The sequence below is a fragment of the Monopterus albus genome, unplaced genomic scaffold, assembly GCF_001952655.1.
Source record: "Monopterus albus unplaced genomic scaffold, M_albus_1.0 scaffold35.1, whole genome shotgun sequence".
Lineage (NCBI taxonomy): Eukaryota > Metazoa > Chordata > Actinopteri > Synbranchiformes > Synbranchidae > Monopterus > Monopterus albus.
In genome coordinates, this window is record NW_018127915.1 from 1,751,517 (window position 1) to 1,776,674 (window position 25,158).

Below are 25,158 nucleotides of genomic sequence, written 5' to 3' on the forward strand. Positions count from 1 at the left end.
AACAAGTGTTAAGGCAAAGAAAGAATCCAAAATGTGAACAAAGTAAACATCTAATCTGAGCTATATGAAAAACTAACTGAAAATGAAAAAGGAGCTGAGAGAAGTTTTAGGTGACCAAATCTCATTCTGATTTAATCCAAACACCGCCTGATCCCCTGGTCATCTATTATCCCGGACAGCCCCGGTTAGTGTTTAATCCTCTATCCGTCCCTGCTTTGCATGAGGCCGCCAGCTGGGCTAGTCCGTGAACGCACCTCCCTCTTCCTGAGTGGCTTTTCTACTTTTGTCGCAGCACTGAAAGAGATCGAGTGCTGAGTGAGTCTGATAAGCCTCAGTTCTGTCCCCAGGTCAAGGCCTTCAGTGCACACGGTGAGGGTGAGGGGGTCGCCGAGGATTACAGCAGGTGTGAGGATCAAATCAGACACCGAGCTGTTGGTGAAAGTCGACTGGAAACTGGGACAAACATCAGCGCTGTTTCCCACGGACGAATCTCCCCAAACGCGAGAGGGGTGTGAGTGTTTTCTTTGTGTTTTTCAAGGGGTCCCATCCACTGACACATACTCCTCCTCAGCAGCATCCTGAGCGGGTCTTCTAGGCATTTCCACCGTGAACGAGCAACAGGCTGATCAGCAGCAGTGTGAAGGCGAGTGAAGCCTGCCATGCCGAGCAAAAGCCAGTATCTGCGTCCCCGGCTGTGCACGCTGGAAAAGGGGGACAACGGCTACGGCTTCCACCTCCACGGGGAGAAAGGTAAGACGGGGCAGTTTATCCGGTTAGTGGAGCCAGATAGTCCGGCAGAAAGCTCGGGGCTCTGCGCCGGAGACCGCCTGGTGTTCGTGAACGGGGAAGACGTGGAGAACGATAGCCACCAGCAGGTCGTGTCCCGGATTCGGGCCACCGTGAACCGCCTGGAGCTCATAGTGATGGACCCGAACACGGAGCAGCTGCTGAAGAAACACAACATGAAGTGTCTGAAGGAGTATGTCACCGACGGTGTCCCGTTACCCTTCGACGAGGAAGAGGAGGAGGAGGAGGAGGAGGTGGTAGTGGTGAAGGATGATGGGGAGGTGGATGGGACGGAGAACGGGGATGAGAGGCACGCCAAGCGGGACGAGGTGGAGGAGGAGGGGGGCATACCCAGGGAGTCCACTCCGGTCCCGGAGAGTAACGGAGAAATTGACAGGCACGTCGACAAGAAGCTGAACCTCAGCTCTGAGAAGGTGAGTGTGAGCCAGCCACAGTCAAGTGCAGGTCAAGGTTTGTGCATCACCACTTCTTTCAAGATTTATTTCCTCAGGTTCCACACTGTGCTTCCAGTGCACATAATGGCATTTCAAGTGCCCCACCGATTGCATTGCTTAGGGAGTGTTTGGTGCTCTGTGACAATAAAATGCACAGCTGCACCCACACGCCTCAGCTGCAGAGGCTGCCAGGCTGTGGGCAGGGTCGGCTGACTGGACATTTTCTGTGGGTGAGAGGACAAACAACCTGGTTCAGCTTTGGGATCACGAAAACAGGGACCCAACTAGACCCTGACCCCTCTGTCACTTGAAAATGTGAGGGGGCTTTGTGTCCTGTTTTTACAGCGAAGCCACAAAGTGAAGCAGCAGCGACAGCAAACAGACACAGTGTTGTGTTTCTTTGTTTGAAACTGCAGCCAGAACTAAATAAATATCATTGTGAAACTCTCCACAACAAAAAAACAGGAAATAGTTTACTATTTTTTTTAATGTTCCATAAACAAATGCCACAAAATCATTTTTTCCAACCTTTGATCGTTGCCTGTTAAACATTATGGGTGCAGTCTCACTCCGCAGTGGCCAGTTGTTGCTGCTGTCTGTTTGTCTCTGTGGCTGGGAACTCAACACCAGGGTTTATTAAAAAGCCCTTGAGTAGAAGAGGGTCCCTCCAGCCTGGAACATCTGTGCCCCTCAGCGCTGCACCTTGGATGTTTACCCCTCAGGCTGATTCTCACTGTGCCCTCACTACATGTAGGTGGGACTGAGGTGGGTAAAAGGCACAGAGATGCAGAGAAGACCCTGCTGTTTTCCTCTCTTTCTATTTCTTCTCTCCCTGTCAGCCTATTCTGTGTCAGGCTGTGCGTCAAACATCATGTAAGGAGATGGTCCAGTGAATCCACATGTTCATTAACTGTCCACAATTTCCTACTTGGGCCTGAGAAACATAGCAGCCTTTCTGGCATCTGTATGGTTTTCTGATCCATAATCTTATGTAACATAATGTACATAATACTGCTGTACACGATATTATTCCTATGAAACACCAACAAGCCTGTTCCCTGCGTTGCTGCTGTTCAGTGCCTTTATCTGATTTCTTGAAGCTGACAGGACGCCAAAAAGCTGGTGACACTTAAGTCATTAATGAGTTTAGTGCTATGAGTTATCTTTGGACAGGATCAGGCCACTGTAGCTGTTTCCTAATGTTTCCGGTCTGTATGCTAAGCTAAGCTAAGCTAACCATTTGTTGCCTCATATTCACTGTACAGACACGAAGAGGTGCCAATCATCACAACTAACTCTCAGAATAAAATGTTAATAAACATATTTTCTTAATGGCCATGTGTAGGGCTACAATCAGTCATTATTTCTAAAGTAGTTATTTTATTGATTAATCGTTTAGTCAATGAAATGTGAACACATTTTAATGTGAAACCCACACATTTGCAAATTGCAGATAAATATTTGGTTAATCACTTAATTGATTGATCATCTAAACGCTACTTGAAATGCCCCGAGAGTGTTTCTGTCTCCTAGATCATCATATCCAAACGTATTAATTTATATTTACTCTTTTTGCCATTACTTTGTGGAGGAAGCCTGTTCTGATGTGACCTATCTGGTGACCCTCTTTTCTTATATAAACCCAGATGTTCCAAGAGAAGCACAAATGTTTTGTTTCCTCAGTTGAACTGACCTTGTCATCACCGAAACTCAGCTGAGTGCAGACTTTGACATTTACGCAGCCACTCGTTGCCTCTCTTCATTTCTAATAACTGAAATGACAGCACTTACATTTCCAGAACATGCAGATGCCATTTGGAGCTATGTTTCTGGTATTTAAAAGTGACTCTTCTTTCCTTCTGATGTCCACACTTGTGGGTTATGTTGTTTGTCCTAGGAATATACAGCCATTGTTCTCCTGTTTACTGTCTACTCTCCACACCTAATGGAGCTGTGGCGGTCCATTTCACACTGGCACACAACCCAGAGGGAAGTGGCATTGAAACAAATGATATCACTCCTCATTTTTCACCATTTGGACTTTTATTTCAACAGACTCCCAGGGTTTCACATATGGAGCACAAATCATGTTAAGCCCACTTGGGAATTTCTTTTTTATATAAAGGCGCAGTGTGTACAAAACGAAGCTTTTCCAGGCTGAAGAGGTTTCACAGAGACAAGAGACCAAGTCGAGTGTGTGAGAGTGTAAATTGGACCCGAGGGATGCAGTTCAGAGTCTAGTGTGTCTGTGTGTTACAGTCAGAGGCACCTCAGGAGGTGTTTTCAATTGATTCCACTCTTTCTGGAATTTTCTTTGTACATCCTGTCCAACATTCCTGTGCCCGAGCCCTGTGGCCCGGCCAGTGACACACACACACCCTCACACAATATAAACACACACAGTACAAACACACAGCCTTGGAAGACGCACTGTGTTGGTTTAGCAGCCACGCAGCACAACAGAGGGTTCAAAGAGCGCCCCCTCTGGAAGACAAGGAGGCTCAAGGTTGCCATGATTGTGCTGATGTCACGTGTGTGTGTGTGTGTGTGTGTGTGTGTGTGTGTGTGCAATCCATGTGGAGTATTTTTATGTGTGAAAATAGAAGTAGGCGAAAGTGAGACAACGCAGGGGAGGTGTGAAAAATGAATAATCAGCGACATGGAGCCAGGTAGAAAATAGGAGCCGCTGTCGTCATCGTGGAACAAAACAAACGAAAACACATCATCCGTTCCAAAGGTCACTGTTCAGTTTACCAGGCAGTAAAATTTTTACTCTGCTGTTGTTCACTGCAGTGAAGTAGCAGTGGAAGCTCATATCCAGAGGAAAACTCGTGTGTCTGAGTTGACATTTGTGCCTTTCCTGAAACAATCAGCTGATTACTTGATTCATTGATATACAGAGAGTTAACTGGCAGCTTTTTCATTTTCCAAGCAAAACACCTAAAAAAAAAACTCTGGTTCCAATTTCCCAAACCCAAGAATCTACTGTTATTCTTTGTTTTATATTTTGAATATGTTTGGGTGCTGGGCTGTTGATCGCACATCAAGACGTTTGAATGCATCATTGTGGCCTCTAGGAACCTATGGTGTACAGTAATTGTACCATTTCCTAGCAAATGATTCATCTGTTAAACAAGAAAATAACAGTCAGATTAAGTGACAATGAAAACAGTCCATTGCAGCTTTTGTCAAAATGCTACACAGCCTATTAGCAAAAGCAAATGATGTATTTTTCAGAAGCTGTGTTTAATCACACGTCTTCAGTGAGTCAGTCCGACTGCAGTGGGAGAGTGTGAGGGTGAGAAGTCTCTGGGAGTCTTCCTTCATCACTGCTGGCTGCTCACTTACACCTGTCTTTAAACACTAATTACAGTAGAGGAAGGGCACGTGTGTCAGATGAAACTGACTGTGGCTAGATGAGATCTGGTAGAGTGTGTCTGTGTGCTAAGTCTCTCTCTAAGTATGCATCACTGTGTGATTCTACAGTATCTAGAGAGAAATCGCTGTAGAGGCCTGAAATGACACATGAAGGGGACTTGATGTGGATGCTAGCTGTCTCGTCACTCCTCTAATCAACGCCTCTAATGTGCACAGTCATGTGAAAACTAGTTATTAAAAGGCTTGATGCCTTCCACTGCTTTCACCACACATGCTCAGTGGCTTTACATAGACATCGTGGTTCTTTAAGTGCATGGGACGACGTGTTTACCCTGAAGAAATCGTTCTCAAGCTGTTGTGTGGGAGGACTCAGTTTATATACTCTCCGTTGTAAGGCCTTCAGTCCATTGCAGCAGCCATGGTCTTATTATTTGTTTTTGTTTTTTTTTTATGGGCTGCCGATTGCTCACTTTAACAATGCAGTTAACGTGTGTGTGTGTGTGTGTGTGTGTCACCTGAGCTAAACATAAAAGTAGCCATGTGTTTTCACAGTCATGTGCTTCCCCCCACAGTGACTGAACTTGGCAGGAATTATTCCGCTCAGTCTCATTAGTTGTCTCTAAGGAAGAGTAACATAGCCTCCATGTGATGCTCCCACCTATCATATCTCATTCAGCAGGTTAGAAGTAGTCGAGTTTTGAGAATTTGCTCTTAACTTTTATCAAGACAAGATAAGAATTTCTCTTAACAGGGTCAGCGTCAGCGTTTGATGATTAGGTGTCATGCATTAGAGGCAGAAATGGCCACACTGACATTAACTGTTTGAGCCAGGATGGTCGAGGGTGTGTTTCTGTCTGCTGTCTGTGCCATTTCTCGTCCTGAGCACAGACTCCAGGACGTTTGCATTGGTTTCCCGTCATTGTTGTCGGTTGATGATTCCCCCGCCTTATTGTCTTGATGCTCTTCTCATCCTCTTGGCCTGCAAGGAGAGGCCCAGCAGCTCATAGCAGGACAGTAAACGGTAGCTTAAAGGCTAAATAAACTCATCCTCATCACTGCGTCCGAGCAGAAGTAGCAGCTGTGATGAAAGCACATTTATAGTTTAACAGATGCCAGTTAAACAGTCATCCAGCAACAGACACTGAACCATGGTTCAAGGTAAACAGTAAGTCCACCTGATAACTTGCTGTGTTGGCTTATTATCATTGCAGCCACTTTGACAAAGTCACCTATTATTCAGGTTGTGTTTGGATAATGGAGTGCATGTCGTTGTGTTTGCCTGACAGGATCAGATATACGCCATGTTTCATTCTGACTGGCCGCTGTCTCCTGACGTTTGCTCGTACGTTGGAGCAGTGGCTAGAGTTCATATTTGCTTTCTATGGGTGTTCTCACATTCATGTACATGCATGTGTGTGTGTGTGTGTGTGTGTTTGTGTGTGCTTGCATGTGCGTATGAGAAGGTTTGGGAGTCGCCCTGCTCCCTCCTTCCCTTCCGAGTTCTTTGTTGATTGTTGCCCTGTGTTTTTCAGGGGAAATTGTCCACATGACAAGACGGGGCGGAGGGTGTCATGGCCTCATTGTGTGTCGACTCAAAGATGAATTTATAAATGTAACATGTTTCCTGTTCCTTGCAACCTGTAGTGTGTCATGTAACACGTATGAACTGGACTGGGCAATATAACGATAAATACTGCGAGATGGTGAAATTTGTCCACCATCAGAAGTGGATATTTAGAGCTACAGTGAGTAGTCAATTAATCCATGATAATATGTACATGATTTTGTCTAACAATTGTTGAAAATATAGTGAAAAATGCCCATTTTTTATTTCTCAGAGCCCAACCTGACTGATTCAGATTGTTTTATCTACAAGCCAGAGGTTTGTGGAAACACTGGAAATACCGGGTCTGTCAGGCCATTGTGATTAATACATAAAGTGTAACTGAAGATTTTATTAATAAGAGAGTTCTTCCACCTCTCCTGGGAGAAACTAATGAACTCAAATCATTTATAATATAAATTAGGATCAGGAACAGGTGGCATTCTGGCTAAACCACAATGATGCCATAACTAAAACTCCACTCTCATATGTAAAGTTGTTTGAGTTGTCTCACTATATTCTACAATTTGCAGGCAGTGTTTAATTAGTGCTGTGTGTTTAATCGCTGCCTGCTTACACTGTGCCATTCATAGGAGTTACCTGTTTTTGTATGTCTTATGGGTGGGAAGCACAGGGTGACTCATGGTACGATGCTATCATGAAATCTTGCCCAGGATAATAATATCCTGTCTTAACATCTCTGTTTTTGAAGCTCAAAATGTTGAATGAAATTGTAATAAATGTGTAAATTCTTTTATAGGTTTATTATTGAGGTCATAGGTAAGGTGGTGGTGGTGGTGGTGGTCCTAATATTCTGAACCTCTCATGTACAGTATGTAGCTGGGGAGGACAAAAATATAGAGACACCTCTGAATATAATGTAGTGCAGTGTGGACCCACTACATGACCAAACCTGGCTTAGAATGTGGGATAGATGTTGGAGATTTGGTTTTATAAGCCTTTTGACAGCATTTTTGCTTCTGTAGATAGTGAAATGTTTGGAAATCAGGGGAGAGAGAGGAGATAAGAGGACCTTCAATAAATGGCCCAGAATCAAACACAGGTTCATGCACGATGGACCATCAGTTAAATGTCGGTCATAAAGTAACAAAAGGCTGAACTGCCAGAAGCAACAACAGTCATGGCTCAAGCAAAGGGAAGTTGCCACATCAGAAGCAAACATTATACTTCTTCACTGATCAACACATGATCAGTGGAAGCAATATACAGTGGTGTGAAAAAGTGTTTGCCCCCTTACTGATTTCTTATCTTTTTGCATGTTTGTCACACTGTAATGTTTCAGATCGTCAAACAAATTTATATATTAGTCAAAGATAACACAAGTAAACACATCATGCAGTTTTTAAATGAAGGTTTTTATTATTAAGGGAAAACAAAATCCAAAACTATAGAGCCCTGTGTGAACAAGTGTTTGCCCCCCTGTCAAAACACTGGTTTATCGCACCTGAGTTCAATTTCTCTTGCCACACCTGTTCGCAATCAAGAAATCACTTAAATAGGACCTGCCTGACAAAGTGAAGTAGACCAAAAGATCCTCAAAAGCTAGACATCATGCCGAGATCCAAAGAAATTCAAAAACAAATGAGAAAGAGAATAATGGAGCTCTATCAGTCCGGAAAAGGTTATAAAGCCATTTCTAAAGCTTGGGGACTGCAGTCTATCAGTTTGGAAAAGGTTATAAAGCCATTTCTAAAGCTTTGGGACTGCAGCGAACCACAGTGAGAGCCATTATCCACAAATGGCGAAAACATGGAACAGTGGAGAACCTTCCCAGGAGTGGCCGGCCGACCAAAATTACCCCAAGAGCGCAGCGACAACTCATCCAAGAGGTCACAAAAGACCCCACAACAACATCCAAAGAACTGCAGGCCTCACTTGCCTCAGTTAAGGTGAGTGTTCATGACTCCACCATAAGAAAGAGACTGGGCAAAAATGGTTTGCATGGCAGAGTTCCAAGACGAAAACCACTGCTGAGCAAAAAGAACATAAAGGCTCGTCTCAGTTTTGCCAGAAAACATCTTGATGATCCCCAAGACTTTTGGGATAATACTCTGTGGACAGACGAGACAAAAGTTGAACTTTTTGGAAGGTGTGTGTCCCATTATGTGTGGCGTAAAAGTAACACCGCATTTCAGAAAAAGAACATCATACCAACAGTAAAATATGGTGGTGGTAGTGTGATGGTCTGGGGCTGTTTTGCTGCTTCAGGCCCTGGAAGGCTTGCTGTGATAAATGGAACCATGAATTCTGCTGTGTACCAAAATATCCTGGAGGAGAATGTCCGGCCATCCGTTTGTGCCCTCAAGCTGAAGCGAACTTGGGTTCTGCAGCAGGACAATGATCCAAAGCACACCAGCAAGTCCACTTCTGAATGGCTGAAGAAAAACAACATGAAGACTTTGGAGTGGCCTAGTCAAAGTCCTGACCTGAATCCAATTGAGATGGTGTGGCATGACCTTAAAAAGGCAGTTCATGCCCGAAAACCTTCCAATGTGGCTGACTTACAACAATTTTTCAAAGATGAGTGGGCCAAAATTCCTCCACAGCGCTGTAAAAGACTCATGGCAAGTTATCGAAAACGCTTGATTGCAGTTGTTGCTGCTAAGGGTGGCCCAACCAGTTATTAGGTTTAGGGGGCAAACACTTATTCACACAGGGCTATATAGTTTTGGATTTTGTTTTCCCTTAATAATAAAAACCTTCATTTAAAAACTGCATGATGTGTTTTCTTGTGTTATCTTTGACTAATATATAAATTTGTTTGACGATTTGAAACATTACAGTGTGACAAACATGCAAAAAGATAAGAAATCAGTAAGGGGGCAAACACTTTTTCACACCACTGTAGTACACTGTGAGTGCAAATCAGAGTCCTCTCTCTCACTGAAACTTCAGTGACGTCAGTCCAAACAACAGCATCACTGTCCCGTCCCTGTGGTCAAGACCACTGTGGCTCAAGTCGGGGCTGCAACCTGAACCCTGTGTGCATGTTGGTGAGTGGGTGGTAGGGTTGCTGCCGATTGGGTCCCTTGGGATACTGGACGGAGACTCCACAATGCCTGCATTCCTTTTCCCTCTCCATTCTGCTGAAGGTTCACCACCCTGGCTAGACAATGAGCCGGAGGGCCGCGCCCTGCTGGGGGTGGAGGGGGAAATTAGTCACTGCTCGCCCTGAAATAGACTCACTCCCCTACTGTCTATCTCCCGTCTCACATACAAGAGACAGTATACAATGGGGTGCCACCAAGATGGAGTAACCTAACGTGCATATTTATGTTCAATAAATATGACCAAACTATGGAATCTAGGACAAAAATCTCCAAATACTTCAAACACAGCAGTTAGTGATATAGTTTGCTTTACTCGCTCCATTTTGTTTGTGGGTGGTGGTATTTTTGATCATGTTGGTGGTATGGGATGGCAATATTGGTCTTTCCGTCAGTCTGTCTGTCGATGGGCCGTCACTTTTATCTAGAACAAAAGATCTCAAGAACTATCAGATGGATTAACATGAAATTTGAAACGGATATCTGTGAATCCCATTCACTTTGGTGATCCTCTGACTTTTAGTGGTTTAAAATGAAATGTCTTGACCTGAATTTTTGGGTTGATTACTCTGAAATTTGGTACACACATACATGTCCCCTTGGGATGACTTGACTGACTCTCTATCTAGTTCCATCACCGTTATGATTATAAATCAAAGGGACTAAGCTTGAGCTTTTCAGGTCTGCAAGGGTGGGGGATCACGGACAGGAAGACTGGCTAAATCACAGTTGGGCTTGATTTTAAAAACAGCAGGGTGGTTGAGGTGCAGAGGACTCTTGAGCAAAGGTTCATTCTTGAAGATCTTCTAGGCCTCTTGCTAGATCCACTCCATTTGGTTTTATCAGTGTCGATGTCCCTGCTGTGATGACTGACGTTACTTTTCTATTTTTAGACCTGCCCACCGAAGAGTCTATTGTAATGGGAACCTTCAGCAGAACCTTTCTTTGGTGTCTTTTGTAGAGCTAGTTTGTCCCATCCTCAAATGGAAGGGTGAACAGTGAAGTGCTTTGTCCCCCCCCTCTGTCTGCCTCGCAGCTGGTCCAATGGTCCAGCTTGAAACCCAACACCCCTGTCTGGCCTAACAGAATGATGCACTCCGTGCACTCAAGAGGACAAAGTGCTCTCTGGTGATTAAGGTTTACATCAAACATTTATTAGGTCTGTCCTTAAAGCTGTTAATCTCCATCAAAAATTACACATGACAATCACAAGGAGCGGGAGGCCAACGAGTTGTCATGTCACTGAGTAACCATGGTGCCTGGCATTGTATCACTTTAGCGGTTATTGTTAGTGCTGATCACAGAGTCCAAACTCATGAGACTCTTCTTAATAGAACAACAGGAGGGATGAAGTAAGTGGGAGAAAGAGCGAGGGCGAAGCAGATTAAAGAGAGGCTGCTTTGGACGACATATCCACAAGCAGAGAGCTCTGTTGAGTGTGACAGGTTTTACTTGATAATCGGCAGCACACACAAGTTTACTGGATGTCATCAGCTGTTTGCGTAGAAGAAGAACAGAGAAAATAAGTCAGTGTGGTGGTTATGTAACCGTAGGAAACTCCAGTCTTTTGTCTTTTTTTATCTGGGTATGTGAAACACAAGTTGAGTCAGAGACTCGTACGAAACAACAATAATAGATATGTGAGCTCCTTTATTAAGGCCTGTACTTACACTTCAGTCTGCTGGTCAAGCCTTGGGGAAATATGTGGTACCTCGTAGGCTGAGTGGCAGCATGTGGCATTTCTCTCTCACACTCTCTCTTTTGCTCTCTATATCTCTCTCTCAAACACACACAGGCTTCTCCTTTTTATGACAGAGACTAAATTGCTCACAGCTTCTATGTTCCTGTGTCAAAATGAATCAGCAGGAGAGCCTGGCAGATACGAATCTCTGGTGGCTGAGTCAGAGAGTGATAAACGTGATGAATGCTTTTTAAGATGGTAGTTGTTTGTTTTTTAGTGCTCCTTGAAGGAGAGAAATCAGTCAGTCTGGCTTGTCAAACACTCGTCTGTTAGTAGCTCCAAGTCCGAAATGATCACACCGTGTCCATGTGCCCTGTTGGTAGTGGTACAGCACTATGGGTGTCTGTTGGCAATGTCACCGCTTTTGTTCAGACTGAAATGTCTCAGCAACTCTTCTTACAGATATTCATGGTCCCCCGAGGATGAATCCTACTGACTTTGGCGAGGTTCTGACTTTTCCTCTAGAAGCACCATCTTCTCTAGGGGGGGGCGACAACGACCTTTCTGCACAGAAAGGTCGTGAACACCCGGAACCTTCTCGCTGTGAGGCAACGGTGCTACCCACCATGCTGCCCACGTTGACATATCTGACTTGCACGTGCCTCAAAAACAAGCAGATGGGGATTTTTCAACCATCCATCCATTATCTATACCACTTATTCCTGAACAGGGTCCTGGGGGTGGGGGTTGGAGCCAATCCCAGCTGACACTGAGCGAGAGGCGGGGTCCACAAACAACCACACACACCCATCCTCACTCCTACGGGTAATTTAGAGTTGCCAGTCAACCTGAGCTGCATGTCTTTGGACTGTGGGAGGAAGCCAGAGTACCTGGATAAAACCCGCACAGGCACAGGGAGAACATGCAGACTCTGTGCAGAAAGGTTCCAGGTCGGCCGGGGCTCAGACCCAGAACCTTCTTGCTGTGAGGCGACAGCGCTATTTCAACCAAACCAAAAGCTGAACTTTAATAGTGCTATATTGATCAGTCATGGTAGTTCAAACTGTCACACATCTAACTCTGCATTAAAACACTTGTCACTCAACATTATTACACTTAATTCAAATTACAAATCTTCGCTTCATCAGGATGTGAACTCAGTGCAAGTGCAGCCTGGCCGAGCCGCTACAGCGTAAACTCTTTGGTTTGTATTTCATTCATAAAAAGTCCTCTTACAATAAATGTTTTAAACATCTGTGGCCAAAAAGCTGTTTTCAGAACTATTATTTGTGTTTAGATATTCATTGTTGCAGTCCAGCAGGTTTTCTAAAAATGCTTTTATATAAGAGTTTGTAATTCACCACAGTCAGGAGAGGTTCATCTTCAGAAAGTTATGTCATCTCCCAGTTATCACAGCTTCATGAGGAAAACCAGGAACATGTCTAAAACAGGGTTACACCAGCCTCTGGATGGGAAACCTGTAAACTCTACATCTTAAAAACACACAGAGGAGCTGAGTGCTGGAGCAGCAGATGCAGTGAGCTTTGGGAGAGACAGCTGCGTGACTCACATATGTTTTGAAATGAGCACTGCTTGTTGTGGACTGACTGGTATTCAGAGCAACCGCTTATCTTTAGTTTCCAAAGTCTGTGCAGTGGAGATAACTTCACTAATACATTAGAAAACAGGTGTATCTGAATAAAGTCTGCAGTCTAACAGCAGGCATTAGAGTGACGTTGGTACTTTTGTCTCCATGGAAGCAAATATGATGCAATGGTACTTTCTACATGGAAAAAATTGGTTTCATTTACTTTGGACAGTCCAGTGTTGCTTAATGTTGTGTCCAGCCAAGACTGTGTTAACCCACAGTTTCAGTGGTGGTTAATAAGTTAATAAGTAAAGTATTATTAACTGTAAAAACTGGGGCAAATAAACAAAGACTAACTAAATATTCTATCAGTGTCTTAGGGCTAGGAATCACAGTACAACTCATGATAAATCATTCAGCCTAAAACCGCTACCAGATACACAGTATACTGTACCACTGCTGAATAAATCATACATGTACTACTGTAGAATATAAAATGTGTACTGCATTTATGTGCTATATTATGAAGTGCATTTACAAACTGAACCTGTAGAGTGTACTGCATTTATGTGCTGTATTATGAAGTGCATTTACAAACTGAACCTGTTTATCACTCACACACATACATGGGTTCTGTGAAATTTAAAGCAAGTCAAGAGGTAAAATGTTTGTGGCACCTCACAGTAATTCAAATCTTTGTCAGTCTTCTATTGAATCTACCACTGTGTATTGATAAGGTACGTGTACTGCATTAGTGCTGAAGTTTTGCAGCTTTGCAGTTTCTGGACAATTAGTTGAAGAATATGCCAGCTTGGAATCAGACATGCATCATGTTTACTATTTTCTGATATATTGAATTTATTATTGATAATAATTCATATTTAATAGAAAAAATGCACCAATACAGCCAAAGATTTACCTATTTATTAGGTGCAGCCATAAAGCAGATCATGATTCCCTTCTGTATGTTTTATAAACTCTGCCATCTTGTTGTAATCTGTAGCATGTTTCCAGGTTTTTGTACCAGGACTTAACTGTCTTTTAATTTCCTCCTCCCCGTCCTGCAGAAGTAATGCATGCACAGACATTATTGCCAAGTGAACATCCAAGCTTTCCCATGTGTGATTGTTCCTCTATCGCCAGCCCTTCATTCTTCTTTCCCCTTGCTCCAGCTTCTCTCACAGGCTGTTTCAGGTTTAGGTTGAGTCTCATAGTTTGTTTGTTCTGTGGGAGTAGTGTTAATTCCTGTCATATTTGCCTCATGATCGTACCAGTCAGCGAGAGAGGAGCTCGCTGATGCCTGGGTTAGGGTTCTTATTTACTTCTTGGAAATACTCAAAGGCCCCCTTTTCGCATCATGATGTGTCCATATGTGTTTTGTGCATATGCTTGAATGTGTTTATGTTTCACATCAGGAAGTTGAGCCAGCACAGAGGGAAGCATATTGAGGGAGGATGTGTCAACGGTTCCTTTTCAACACTTCCTTACCCAGTGGGAAAGTTTGTGTCGCTGAGAGTGTGATCACCTTGAAGCACTACTTTTCTGGGTTGAGAGGAACACTTAGATTTTTAAGTGATATTAATGAGAAAACACTGAAAGGATCTTTACATAAGATAGATATTAATATGAGGTTTAGCATTTTCACAGCCCTGCCACACAGGTAGATGAATTCATCAGTGTTTTCCTTTCACATTAAATACAACCCCAGATGTTTTAGAGTCTGGGAAGAATCTGCAGCTGAGTTCGTAACTGTGTCAGATTTCTGCTGCATTAGGGAGCATTTATATTGTATTTGTTGTTGTTAGCAAGGAGGAACACTCAAACAGCAAGCATGCACACACTAATTTAGCAAATAGTGGGTGCTCATCTCCCTTGTGGCTTGTGTGCATTCAGCAGATTCCACAGATTTCAGACCCGTGTGGAGATTCCTCAGCCCGCCAGTCCTATCCAACACAAACCTTCTTCTGTTGTCTCTGCCAGAGCTTCTCTCACCGCGCAGGGGCACTTAACGCCAGCCAGAGTGCCTGATATGTGTCAGTGACACTGATGCCAGGGCTGCAGTGTGTGTTGATGGCACTCTTATTAGGGTCTCCAAATCTGGGTTCGTGGTTCATGAGTCATTAGATTCATGCATACTGCTAACCACTAATTTTCCTCTTTTCTTTATGAGTCCCTGACATGTCTTGTTGATTCAAAGACACCTTGTAGTTTCATTTGTCTGCTTTACAGTAACACTAACCACTAATTTTCCTCTTTTCATTATGAGTCCCTGACATGTCTTGTTCATTCAAAGACACCTTGTAGTTTCATTTGTGATGAGCAGCAGAGCATAGAGGATAGAAAGCTCTGTTAATTTCTGCCTTTCAGAGGAGAGAAGGTCAGTAGTAAGAAACACTGCAGTTAAACCAACCATTTATAAAAGAAGTTAGACAGTATTCTGTTTAGTCAGTATTCTTGGTTTGCATAAAGAACTCATAAAAGAAGGCGATTTTACTTTTATGTTTGGGAGCAGCACTTAAGAAGGTCAAGGGCGAGCAATGACAGACCATTTTGTATAATGAGTCATCATTATGATGAAACTGCAGCTGTAGCGCTCTTATCGGGAGCACAAGATGAACAAATCTGCATCAGTGAGGACCTCACTTGGTGAAAACTACTAAAAATGGTTGGCAGAATGGCTGCGCCATCAAAATACAGCCATTATTAACACTAATATGACAGATTCAACTCATTTTAAAGGAGCTGAACACTGTATTTGTATATGATTTCACTTGTTTTTATTTAGTTTCCATTTTTTCTAAAATTGTAACTAGATTTCCCATCTGCTATTTCTGGAAATGGGACCAAAGGAAGTCTTTTGTTCAGATTCTTTACTGAGAGAGAGAAGTTCTTGGAGGTTTGAGTGGTGGGTGGGGTGTTAGCTAAAAACAACCAGCTTACGTAATATAACGGAGTTACATTCCCTCATTGCTGTGTCAGGTTGTGCGTGAGAGAAAACGTTGAGTCAGACCACCTCACTTGTTTTAATGTTCATTTATGTCCACTGATGTAACTAAGTTAGATTTGGTTCGGTCAGCCTCCTGCTAGTGTTTCCTGTAGAAAGTGACTCACTGACAGACTTATTTATAGAGATTGTTCATTGTCTTTGAGTATTTGGTTGACACAGGGCCGGAGCACACAACCGCTCTGATATGGAAGGAGTGTCAGGTCAGTTCTGGTCAGAGTGACCAAGATTATCTTGACCAGTGAAGTCTCTATTTCTCTCAATACACTCTCCTTGGTGACACAGCCATTAAAGCTCCCTCCGCTAAATAAAGAAACTGCTTCATCCATCCAGAGGAAGGGAGGTTCTGGCATTGAGTTTTAGTTTTTTCCTGGATGACAATACCGCTCTTACTCTTCCTGCCATCCCTGAGTGGGGCTGGATGGGATAGGGCGAGGGGAGGCGGTCAGAGGTTAGCGCCCGGCTTCCATTGTCCTCCACGGAGCCTGGAGCAAGCAAGGTTGCATCTCAGACCGGAACTGGTCCCTTCCTCTGAACTCCACACCTACCCCCTCCCCAAATTCTCCACGAACCTTCCAAGCAAGGCCTCCAATCACATACATCCAAGACCCTCTTCCTTCCTGGCGATAAGTTGAAGTCACGTGGCGTCAAACAGCAGCTTTGGTTTACTCATGACTGTTAAAAACACAGAGCACAACACATCAGCATGCAGCAGCCACCTGCATGTTCAGCCTCGGCTTTATATTTACGATTAACGAGTCACTGGAGCTGACCATAATCTTTGTGCCTCTTGTTCTTCCCGAACAGACACCCATGGTGGAGGTATTTTCAAAAAGTTAGCATTTGGTATATACTTGAATATCACATATGTTTTATTAACATCCCAGTTTTTTTCTTCTGTTGCATCTTCCAGGAAGTTCGCACTGAACTGCGGCCACGTCTGTGTGTGATCCAACAAGGGACTAATGGGTATGGCTTCAACCTGCACAGCGAGCGGGCGCGGCCTGGCCAGTACATCAGAGCTGTGGATGAAGACTCTCCAGCAGAGAGGGCGGGCCTGCTGCCCAAGGACAAGATAATACAGGTACTTTAATGAGGTCAATGCTGGAGTACTGTGAGTCAATGTGCTGCATGAAGAGGGACATGTAGGCAAATTATTATTTTTCCATTAAGGTTTGGAAAATGTTGGTAGCATTTGTCTGAATCCTGGGAGGCTTTAAGCACACTCACCTTCTTTCACTTAATTAGTTTAGTCAACAGTTACAAAGTAATCTTTCTGAGAAAAGTACAATATTCATGCAAATAGTGTATCCTGATTACTCTGCCATACGTGCGTTCTCGACAGCGTGTAGGGGTTTTGTTGTTTTTGCAGGAGGGGAAGAGGGATAGAGAAGAATGGTGTGACGTGTAGCCAGGCCTCAGCTAACCCAAAGTATGGAACAGAGGTCAACATCATAAAAGATTTTCTGCTTATACCTGTCCTGTGAGCCAGTTATTCATTATACAGTTATGCAACATGGTGTGGTAAATTAACCATAGCACTTTCACAAGTGTCAGACAATTAAAAATAGCTGCAAAACCTTAAATTCCTATATTATTGGGTTTGTACCAAAGTTCACTTTATGTTCATAGGAATGTGATGTGAACTAACAACCACTCTGTGGGGTCTTAAATCCTCCAGAGGACTTGGGTGTTAACTGTCACTGTGAGCAGCCTCGTGCTGGAATAACCAGTTTCTGACCTGGTGTGGGAGCGGCTCTGACCACCTCTGGCATGGACGGGTCTAAAGACAACACACATCTGTATTTGTGTGTGTTTTTGTACTTGCTACAGAGTGAGGACATTTTGGCCGGTCCTCACTTTCTGAAACACATTTTGAGGGTTAAGACTTGGTTTAAGGGCTCAGGTTAGATTTAGGTTAGGGTCACGGTTGGGGTTAGGCATTTAGTTCTGATGGTTAAGTGTTAGGGTTACGGGCCAGGGAATGCATTATATCAATGAGTGTCCACACAAAGATAGAAGTACAAGTGTGTTTGAGTTTTATTTTCCCCGTATGTCTTCTAGGTCTCTACAACATACATGTTTGAGTTTTATTTTCCCAGTATGTCTTCTAGGTCTCTACAACATACATGTTTTTTAACATTTCTACCAAAGACAGTTTTTGTTGCGCTCTTAATTACTGTACATTCAACCAGTCATTCCACTGTTTAACTAGCAGAAGCAGCTCACACTGAGCATGTCTGACTCATTCGGCAGAATATTTTTAACACACAGATAAATAAAAGTGGCAACATGTCCACTGATGTGAAGTCTCATGCATGTGTGAGTGATTTTATAGAAAATATAAGAAGCACAGGAAAATGAAAAGGACAAATCAGAAGAGGATGAAGACCGATAGTGCAGAGGGATTAAAAACCACAGAGTTTCAGGTCTGTATTGAGTCTTGCAAGGGGTTTCCAATCCAGAGGGCCCCAGACAGAGCTGCCTCCCACCGAGGAGCAAGGCTTTGTGAGGAGCCCACCGCCATTGTTACTGCTGTTACTGGCCAAGCAGCTATTGTTCAGCTTCCTCTGTGGGACCAGCTTAGACGTGCAGGTCCACCCTGTGACCTAAACACACACATACACCCTTAGAGACATTTTTCACATGCTTTCCCATGGAGATTACTCCGAGAGCCACCTCACATGTTGAGTTAGGGTAGATCAGAAAGTACAACTGTCACAGTGTCACACCAAGAAATACTAAGATGTAAACATGAGGAATAATAAGAGCAAACTAAATAGCGGGCTGTTGGGCTATTTATGTTTATTTTGAAAGTTAGTGGTTGAAAGAATGTGTGTCAGTGTGTTCATGTGTGTGGACACACAGGATTTCCTGCTGTGGAGCCTCTGGCAGACAACGTGATGATATAGAGAAAGAAATCCTGACAGTGATAAAACTGTTTGTTCACTTCTTTGTGGGAATGAAGACAGTCAGCAAAACAAAGAGAAACAACTTATCTGAAGGATTTCCAGTGATGCTACATGTTTTTAAAAAGCCTAAATGAATCTCTTCTTCTTCTCCTCAGGTGAACGGTGTGTCAGTGGAGGCGAAGACACATTCAGAAGTAGTTGCTGCCATTAAAGCTGGTGGGAAAGAGACGCGGCTGCTGGTGGTGGACCCTGACACGGACGCCTTCTTCAGGAGGTGCCAAGTGGCCCCTACCACAGACCACGTGACAGGTGAGAGGACACACGGACAACACAAGGACAGAGTGAATAACCTCAATTAACTCGTAATGTTTCAGTCCAGGTTTATTGTCAGCCAAGAGCCGCAGTTATGGACGTGTTGTAGACACTAGACCGTGTCTTTCCTCTTTACTGCAAATTAAAAGTCTGTTACAGTTTCTTGGCTCCGCATTTCTCTGTCCTTTTTTATGTCTTTCTCTCTTTCTCTCACTTCCCTGCCAAGAAACACAGACAGAGACAGTGAGCCACTTCCCACCTCATGTTGATGTCCTGCAGAGAAAGACATTAAAAGATCAGATCAGACAGATCAGACTGAGACTGGACTAAGTGTTCTTTGTTACCTGACTGATACAGGAGATTGTCTTTTGCCTTCTCCTCTTTACAGAGAAGTATGGTCACCCCAAGAGCTGGTTACTATTCAGTGCATTGCTCAAGGGCACTTTGGCATCACACAGGTCCTGGGGGGAGTGTACCTACCAAAACCCACAGGGGGAGCCCTGGTGCAGTCTATGGTTTGGTTTCTGTGTTTGAGGATTGTCCCCTCCACAGCCCAGCAGCTGATGTGTGTGTGTGTGTGTCAGGCCCAGTGTCTTTGTGTCATGCCACTCTGCAGCTCTGCACCAAGAGACCACTCCTGTAAACACTGTACCGCCTGCTGTTGGTATGGCAACAGATGGGGGAAAGATGAAGCCCCCTCCATCTAGGAGAGGGCTGTTAGAATCAGGAAACTGATTTGTCTTTTATTTCTGCTAGTGTTAATGGTTTGGACGAATTTGCCCACTGCTCCCAGCTGATCATTAATAAATCACTTTGACAAGAATGTGAAAATATACAAATATAAGTAAACGTCACGCATTCAGAAAAATCCTACTACCCCTTTATTTGAACATGAAAAGAAACCATGTAAGAAGTTTAGATTAAAAAAATGTTTGTGGTACTAACAACTCATAGGCATCTGAAACATGACAAGAGCTTCCACCTAGAAACAGCTTCTTAGGTATCACCACTGGCCTAATTTTTAACAGCATGTTGTATTTTATAATTCAATATTCAATGCATTTGTCTGTAAAATACTAGTCTGAAAAGTAGCTAGTAATTACAGCAGTCAGATAAATGTACTGCTGTAAACAGTGCAACATTTCCCTCTGAACTGTAGAATCAGAATCAGAATCAGCTTTATTGGCCAGGTAGGTTGAACACACTCCAGCTCTGCAGAAATACTGTTGATTATAGTGAAGTATAAAGGAACAAAAAATGAAAATACTCTAGTAAAGCACCTCAAAATTGTACTTCATCGCAGTACTACAATAAGTGTGTGTAGTTTTTTTATTACACAGGTGATATGAAGGGTGTTGTGTACTTCAGGGTGAAACTGAATGAGAGGCAGGTGTTTTATAATTTCCTGGGCTCTTAAACCCTCCAGTGTTTCAGTCCAGGATTAAGGATAATAACGCCCTACAGGGGGAGAGATTCCAGTGAAGTGTTTCCCAGGTAACTGCCTGCACTTCACATGCTGCCCATTCAGAGGGCACCGGCCTACACTGACTCTTAACTTCAACAAACACTCATAATTTCATCATGCACACACACACACACACACACACACACACACATACACACACTGCCTCTCCCTCTCAGCAGCCTGGCTGGTCGGCACTTTTGTTTGGTTTCCAAGGCGCTCACTCCAAGTGGCCTCTCAGCCTGGAGCTGGCGCTGTACTCTTAAAGTCAGACCACAAACACACACACACCAAAGATTTCAGGAGGATTTGAATGTCACATTAACTCTGAAAGACCAGCTGCTGTCTGCTCAGTATTATCTAATGAGGAGGATCAGAGGGATGGAAGGTAAGAGATGTGTCAGACTGTGATGGTGTCTGTGTGCATTACCACCTCGCAAAACTTAGGTGTGTGTTAAAATGTAGTTATGTGGGAATGTCAGTGCATTTAAAGGGAGGTCCATTTGCAGTTATCTGATGGATACATATACAGAAGAGGAGCAGGAGGAGCACCATGTCATAGAAGAGGATCCTTGTGTGAATAATAGACAATCTCCTCATGCCTGTGATATGTAATAGAGTAGATGTTGGTGGAATGAAAGACTAGATCTAGCAAAGTGGAGCTCTCCACCCTGATGGTGCAGAACTGGGGCTAAAGGACTGTAGATCCTGACAGGCAAAGACAAACAGAGATGTATATTTGAGAGATGTCTATGACTGATTTGTGTGTCTTTGTCACTGCGTACAGGTCCACTGCCAGAGCCTGTCATTAATGGACGAATGGAAGAGAAGGTAAGATTCAGTAGCAGCAAATATAGCACATGGGGAGAGAGATAAATACAGGATGACACTTAGTGAAGTAATGGCTGAAGCTGTCATTTGGTTTGGAAATCTGCTTTAGAGCGAAGCCAAAGGTGAGATTTGAAACTTGTGTGAAGAGCTGCTGGTTTCCTGCAGCGACTACTTCCTTCTTCACCAACGGAGCCTCTCCTTCCTGGCAGACAGGAGGACAATAATAGTTCAGCCTTCTGCTTTGAATACCATGTAGCTCCTCCTGTGGCACGGGCTGTCACCGGGTCAAGGTTGAACAGTGCTGGAAAGTAACACACAGCATTTTTTTAGGTGTGGTTTGCCACATCAGAGAGCTCAACGCTGGTGAACTGAGTTATTAATCAGAGATACGTGCACTGAATAGACTTTCCTGTGATTGTCTGAATGTTCTGGCATTCATTGTGTGGTGCTGTATAGAAATCCCCACCCAGCTTGTACTCCATTAACTATTATTTGAAAGCACTTGGCCAAGAACAGAGAATATGCAAAATAAGAATCAGTCAATAAAGTTGTTTGACCCACAGTATATCAAAGCTCAGAGCTACACCATGGGCATGGAAATTGTTTACACTTTAGTTTCTGTACAGATAAATATAAATGAGATGTTGGCTGATGTTATCTTTGGACAGAGTAGCTGTTTTTCTAGTCTTTATGCTATGCTAAACTAACCAGCTGCTGGCAATACCTTCATATTTACTGTACAAACACGAGAGCATCATTTGATTTGATTGATTTATTCTTTCAAGCATGTAAAAACAGGTGATATGTCAACACACATAGTTTTACACATATCCAACAAATGCTAATCCAATATCAATTTGCTTGAATGGAGTAGGAAGAAGTCAGACTTATCCAGTCCTACCCCATGACATCATCTTACCATCATTGGATGGTAAGATGCAGTGTACATCATCATACTGTTCACTAAATTTCAGCAAGTAAGCAAAATTCCCAACATGTTAAACCATTTCTTTGATATCCTTTATTGTTTATTCCATCAAAAACAGACTCTGTATGCCCGTGTGGTGCTTTCTACATCCTTTTAAACTGTTAGTTGCGTTGCAGGAACATTGATTACTAGTGTCATGTTCACAGGTGAACACAATAGACTTTTATGTAAATTAGTACTGATAATAAGTGATACTACCAGTCTTCTATAAAGACACCAGAGCACAAACTAAACAAAAGTACTGCGCCTACTGTGGCTGCCTTCAACTTGGGCATGTGTCCATGTATGCAAAGTCAGGCTTGACCCAGGCTTTCCACTCCTTGGGGGCTGTATGGGCAGCAGTGAAGTTACATGTTCCAGGTATTGTTGCATAACAGATGCTGGTTAAAAAGGTCTGTGAGGTGATGGAAGTGGTTTTTTTAAGAGGATAGTGAGTTGGTTAAAAATTCTCAAGTTTTGAGTGTTTAATGAGCTGGAGACTGCAAGAACTTACAACCTTATCAGCTTATTCTGCTACAAAACACAGAACAGGAAAATCAGTGAATGAACAGATAAGAACCAGGAAGAGAAGTGGGAGGAGTTTTATATCAAATTTCAATGCTATTTTAAAAAGAAAAACTCAAAGTTCTTTTGCCGATTTTGTGACCTTGTCCTCACATATGTTGCAAAGGAAGCTGACATATAGTACTTTCCTTTTATTATTGATTCCTAAATCCCAAAATTTGACAAAAAGAAGCAACTCAGAACTCACCATTAATTGCTTTAACCCTTTAATTAGGACTTAAGTGTTACACAGGCTTCAGTCGATTTGCTTTTTGTTAAACTAGTTATGTGTTAGAAAGTCGAGTTTGCAAATGGGCAGAAGCTGATGTCAGCATCTTCCTTTAAACTCAGTGGAAAGCTCCATGGGAACAACAGCTCAAATCCAAGGCTGCCTCCATGTGGTGAGGACCGGTAGTGCATGAAGACTGGAAATAAGGATTGTAGTTTTCCATTCACATTTTGTGAAGTGTCTCCCTGCATAGATTTGATTATTTGTCAGCCCATGTAATGAAGTGATGCTGATGAGTGTTTGTGTTTCCAGGTGAACAGTAGAGGAGCCAAAGAGGCAGAGAGAGACTCAAAGGTGTCAGTCAGTCCTTCTCCATCCAACGCCTCATCCAACGCCTCGCTCACAACCCCACCCACAAACACCCCACCCGAGGTATGTCACAGAAAATAGTCAGCAGCACAACAGTCATATTTGATTTTAAAGAGTAAATTTCTGTTCTCTTGTTCTCTTTGTTTTTCATCGTTCAGGGTTTCATCGCTGATTCCATCCCAGCTTTCAACCTGACCCTGCAGCAGGTCAAAGAGCTCACCCACCAGAAACGCTCCAACAAGAGAGCTCCGCCCATGGACTGGACCAAGAAAAATGAACTCTTCAGCAACCTATAAGGCACCTCAGATCACCCAGCACACTCACATACTCACAGATTTTTATGATGATGATGATTCTTACAGAGACATCAGAAAGATGTTTTTTATTATCATGACCTTAAAAGATCAGTTTAACTTTGGGCAGCACTCAAACTTGAAGCCATTCTGTAAATTCTTATTATAACTCTTCATTTTATTATAACCCAAATATGTTAGTTTGTATAATGTGCTACTAACAATGAAAGATGTCAATGAAAGAGGACTAGACCATGTTGAAAATGTAAGTTTGTGTGTGTCGCTTCCTATGTCATGTGCATATGGGGGCAGGCTTTCCTTTGTGCGTGCATGTATGTGTGGACCCTGACAGTCCCTGCTGGCCAGAGTCTGATGCCTGTGGAAACAACGAGGAGTGGAGCGTCATGCTCAGCTTAACAACCCCGCTTATCTAGCTTAAACATTTATACTAACATTTAAAACATTAAAGTATATTCTGCAGGACCAACAACATATTGTACAACCAGTCTGACAATCAGGTCTTCATTTAACTCTAGTTGACCTTAATATTAGATTAGGAATCAAGCAAATTACATTTTACTTTGATGACATTTGTAACTCTCTAACATTTTTACAAATTACTTTTCAGAGCCCTTTTGTAAATCCAAAAATAACTAACTGCTTCCTAACACGAGACACGATTTTATTTTTAAACAGATGCTTTAAACTGGAAAGAATCGTATTTTATAGTGGGCACCTTACACTATAATGTATAGTATATACAGTATATATCATGTATATTTTTACATTTTTGACATAAATTTCACTCTGAGTGGGATCAACTTAACTGTGTATTGCTACATTGTCATCCACCTTTTCTCCACAATCATCTCTGATTACACGATATCATCTTTTGAATAAATGTGAATTGCGGTTTATTATGAGTAACTTAAACCGCCCCTTGCCATCATGTCTGTGAACAGCTGTTCATTTCACACTATTAGCAGATGGAAGTCTTTCATCTCTCCTGGAAAACACTTTGTGAGGTTTTTACGTTTTGGTTGATGTCTTAAAAACAATGATTATGGAACTTTTAGATCATCTAAAGGAATGTTTGTGCCGCACTGGACTGTCTGCATTTGTCCTGTATTGAGAACAGTAAGGTGTGAAACTGAAAGAGTGATTCAGTTACATGAAGAGATTTTGTAGCTTGTGCAAATAATTTCTATACTATAATAAATTAGTCATTGCTACAACTCTGTCCTGTGTGTGTGTGTGTATCAAATCCCTGTAAAGCTAATGCTTTAAAGAAAGTACAACTTTCACTTAGTTACTCACAGGTTTCAGCGTTTGGCACCAATTTGTGATTAAACACACTTCACTAAACAAAAAAGGGAAAAAATATGGTGAGAATAGAATTTGACAATTCTATTCTACACAGTTCATCTGACTGTCATACATTATATCCTAACTTGCTTTTATCCTTTTAATACAATATATGTACTATTTTGACAATAAAGAACTTCAGTAATTCATACGTTTAACTGATATAAACTCCCCTCATACAGTAGGCACCCCCCCTGCAACAGGTGTGTGCTTTATTGTATGTAAAAATTGATCACATGACCCAGATGCAGACAGACTGAGTAAACCATTTACATAGGTCAGGCTTTAATG

At 42.8% G+C, this 25,158-nt stretch overlaps 1 protein-coding gene across 1 annotated transcript; it reads left to right on the forward strand.

The window, feature by feature from the left end:
- On the forward strand, positions 1-24,066 carry nherf1b (NHERF family PDZ scaffold protein 1b). The gene is made up of 6 exons (XM_020597862.1): positions 1-1,220; positions 16,477-16,647; positions 18,631-18,784; positions 21,037-21,080; positions 23,153-23,272; positions 23,368-24,066. Exons 1-6 carry the CDS (start codon positions 660-662, stop codon positions 23,503-23,505), a joined length of 1,188 nt encoding a protein of 395 aa, XP_020453518.1. The 5' UTR covers positions 1-659; the 3' UTR covers positions 23,506-24,066.
- Positions 24,067-25,158: the final 1,092 nt, after the last annotated feature.

Coding starts and splice junctions, on each gene's coding strand:
- nherf1b (XM_020597862.1), top strand. CDS start 660: ATGCCGAGCAAAAGCCAGTATCTGCGTCCCCGGCTGTGCACGCTGGAA. Junction 1,221..16,476: donor TGAACCTCAGCTCTGAGAAG/GTGAGTGTGAGC, acceptor TGCATCTTCCAG/GAAGTTCGCACTGAACTGCG. Junction 23,273..23,367: donor CCACAAACACCCCACCCGAG/GTATGTCACAGA, acceptor TTCATCGTTCAG/GGTTTCATCGCTGATTCCAT.